The sequence below is a fragment of the Corylus avellana genome, chromosome ca8 (assembly GCF_901000735.1).
Source record: "Corylus avellana chromosome ca8, CavTom2PMs-1.0".
Classification (NCBI taxonomy): domain Eukaryota; kingdom Viridiplantae; phylum Streptophyta; class Magnoliopsida; order Fagales; family Betulaceae; genus Corylus; species Corylus avellana.
In genome coordinates, this window is record NC_081548.1 from 15,983,170 (window position 1) to 15,986,274 (window position 3,105).

At 40.0% G+C, this 3,105-nt stretch overlaps 1 protein-coding gene across 1 annotated transcript in view; it reads left to right on the forward strand.

Moving 5' to 3' along the window:
- Positions 1 to 1,088: 1,088 nt before the first annotated feature.
- Positions 1,089 to 3,105, forward strand: part of LOC132190948 (pentatricopeptide repeat-containing protein At1g11290, chloroplastic-like) — a 5,638-nt gene continuing 3,621 nt past the window's right edge. The window contains exon 1 of the mRNA XM_059605973.1: positions 1,089 to 3,099. Within this exon, the coding sequence (XP_059461956.1) occupies positions 1,619 to 3,099 (1,481 nt within the window). The 5' untranslated portion in view covers positions 1,089 to 1,618. The remainder of the gene's footprint in view (positions 3,100 to 3,105) is intronic.

Below are 3,105 nucleotides of genomic sequence, written 5' to 3' on the forward strand. Positions count from 1 at the left end.
AGAAAACTGAAAATGTAGTATTAGAAAGTGGAAAAGTTTTGTTTTGTAGTGATTTAAAAATGAGAATGTTTTGATGTTGATTTTTTTTTAGGAATGAAGTGAATAGTGTTTGAGAATGGGGGTGTTGTTTGCCAAACAACCCCTTAGTAATGCTAAAAGTTCCATTTTTTCCTACGTGGCTGCAATTAGGGGTGTCAATCCGGTCAGTAATAACTAGCCACCAATCGGTAACCGGGTACCAACCAGCAACTGATTTTAAAACTAGTAATCAGGTACCTCGATCCAGTTACCAGTTTTTGTATTTTCACACACCCGGTTGGTAACCCGAGTATTTTAAGGCTTGAAAAATAAGAAACAACCAAACATTTTGTATGTGATATATTCATTTTAAAAAGTAAAGACATGACTTTACAGTTTTACAATCAGGTTTTTTATTATTATTATTATTATAATTATTTTTAACTCTAAGGTTTACACTTTTTGACTTTACCGTATGTGAGAATTGTGAAATTGTGAATCTATTATCTATTTCTTCTTTTTCTATTATTCTTCAATGTTTTAATATGTTTATGACTATTTTTATTGTAAGGGGTTATTTCTTTTGGTTGTTGGTGTGTATACATACTTCTTCTTCTTTTCTTTTCTTTTATTGTTTTTTAGGCTTTTAGGGCACTTTTAAAATGTATTATGAAAACAAAGAACAACCATAACTAAGCCTAGCCCATAAAATAAGCTCAATATCTAAAATAAGCCCAAAATGCACAATTATTTGAAAACCCGGTTACCCATTAAGATAATTATGTACCAATCGGTATCCGGCCGGTTATTACATAACTGGGTATTCGATAACTAGTTATCGGTTCCGATTTTCTGAATTTAATAACTAGGTACCCCGGGTACAGTTACTGATTTTAACCAATAATTGATACCGAGACTGGGTTGACCCCTAGCTGTAATTAAACAAACTTAGGTTAGTTTTTTTAAAAAAAAAAAAAAAAAATGGAATGACGCACGAACTCTTCAGCCCCCAAACTCAAATTTCATCTTCCCCAAAAACAAAAAATTTCATCTCACCCAAAACCATTTCACCTCCCCCCCCATCTTCCCTAAAATTTTCCCATGCTTCTCTCTCTTGGCGACACCCACTGAACGACGATAGCCACTTCCGCCCACCACCTCCACTGAACGCTACCTACGTCACACCACCGGTGGCGACCCCTCCGCCTCCGCCCACGCCCACGCCCACGCCCACCCACTGCACCAGGTCGGAGACGCCCACCCACCACAGCGACACATCTGCGACTCCGGCGACGCCGCCCACCACCACGAAGGTCGAATGCCAACCATCCGGCCTATCTGATTTTTCTTGGGTATTTTTTTTCATGGATTCTATTTTGATTATAAGGAGAGATATGGAAATGGTTGTGGGAAAGTTTCAATCTTTTTCAATTTTATGTAGTTTTTTGGTTGGTGGTGATGGGTAATAAGAGCAATGGTTCACTCTATACTGTGATTAAGTTGGTGGATGCTTCTTAAATTATTTCGGTGGCACGCTTCCCATGTCTAATTAGCTGAGAGTTTAAGACGACGTCGTTGACGTCTATTCTTTCTTCCCTAAATGATAAGAGAAGCCATTGGTTCACTGTTGCACCGCTGCTCAAAAATCAAGGCGTTCCGACACGGTCTTCCCCTTCATGCTGCCGCCCTGAAAACAGGCTTCGAATCAGATATCATCATCGCCAACCACACCCTCAACATGTATGCCAAGTGTGGCAGCATTACTTCAGCCCGCCGTGTGTTTGATGAAATGTCTGAAAGAAACCTTGTCTCCTGGTCTGCTATGATTTCCGGCTGTGACCAGGTCGGAGAGCATACAATAGCACTGGACCTATTTTCTAAAATGCGGCTTGTGCCCAACGAATACATTTTCGCCAGTGTTATCAGTGCATGTGCCAGCCTCGTTGCACTGTTAGAGGGGCAGCAAATTCATGCTCAATCACTGAAGTCTGGCTATGCATATGCCTCATATGTTTCTAACTCGCTTATCTCCATGTACATGAAATGTGGTCGATGTAGTGATGCCTTGTCAGTCTATAATAGTACATCAGAACCAAATTCTGTCTCATATAATGCTCTCATTGCTGGGTTTGTAGAAAATCAGCTGCTTGAAAAAGGGTTTGAAGTGTTCAAACTTATGCTCCAACAGGGTTTTGTGCCAGATCGTTTTTCTTTCGTGGAAGCCTTGGAGATTTGCACTGATTCGGATGATCTGCTAACAGGAACAGTATTGCATGCACAAACAATCAAGCTTGAACTTGACTCTATGCCTTTTATTGGCAATGTAATAATATCAATGTACTCGAGATTCAATTTGATAAATGAAGCGGAGAAAGTCTTCAGATTAATTAAAGAGAAAGATGTCATTTCATGGAACACCTTTATAGCTGCCTGTTCTCATTGTGTTAATCACGCAAAAGGGTTAAGTGTTTTCAAAGAAATGGCAAATGGTTATGGTGTAAGGCCTGATGACTTCACTTTTGCCAGTGTACTTGCTGCCTGTGCTGGTCTTGCTTCAATTCGTCATGGCAAGCAGATTCATGCTAATCTAATCAGAACAATGTTATATCTAGATGTGGGAGTTGGTAATGCTCTAGTGAACATGTACGCGAAATGTGGTTCGGTCGAATATGCATATAATGTATTTAACAAAATGCGCTGTCACAATACCTTTTCATGGAACACAATGATTGCTGGATTTGCGAATCATGGGCTTGGAGGACGAGCAATAGACCTTTTTGAGGAGATGAAGGCAATGGGGTTAAAGCCAGATTCTGTTACGTTCGTTGGACTTTTAATGGCTTGCAATCATGCAGGCCTTGTGGACAAGGGAAAAGTTCTTTTTAATTTAATGGAAGAAACTTATGGGATTACTCCTAATATACAACATTTCTCATGTCTTATCGATATGTTGGGACGGGCTGGGAGATTAACTGAGGCAGAAGAGTACATAAAAAAATTTCCTTTTGGGCATGATCCAGTTGTCTTAGGGAGTTTGCTTTCAGCATGTCGCCTGCACGGGTATGTTGTAATTGGGGAGCGGTTGGC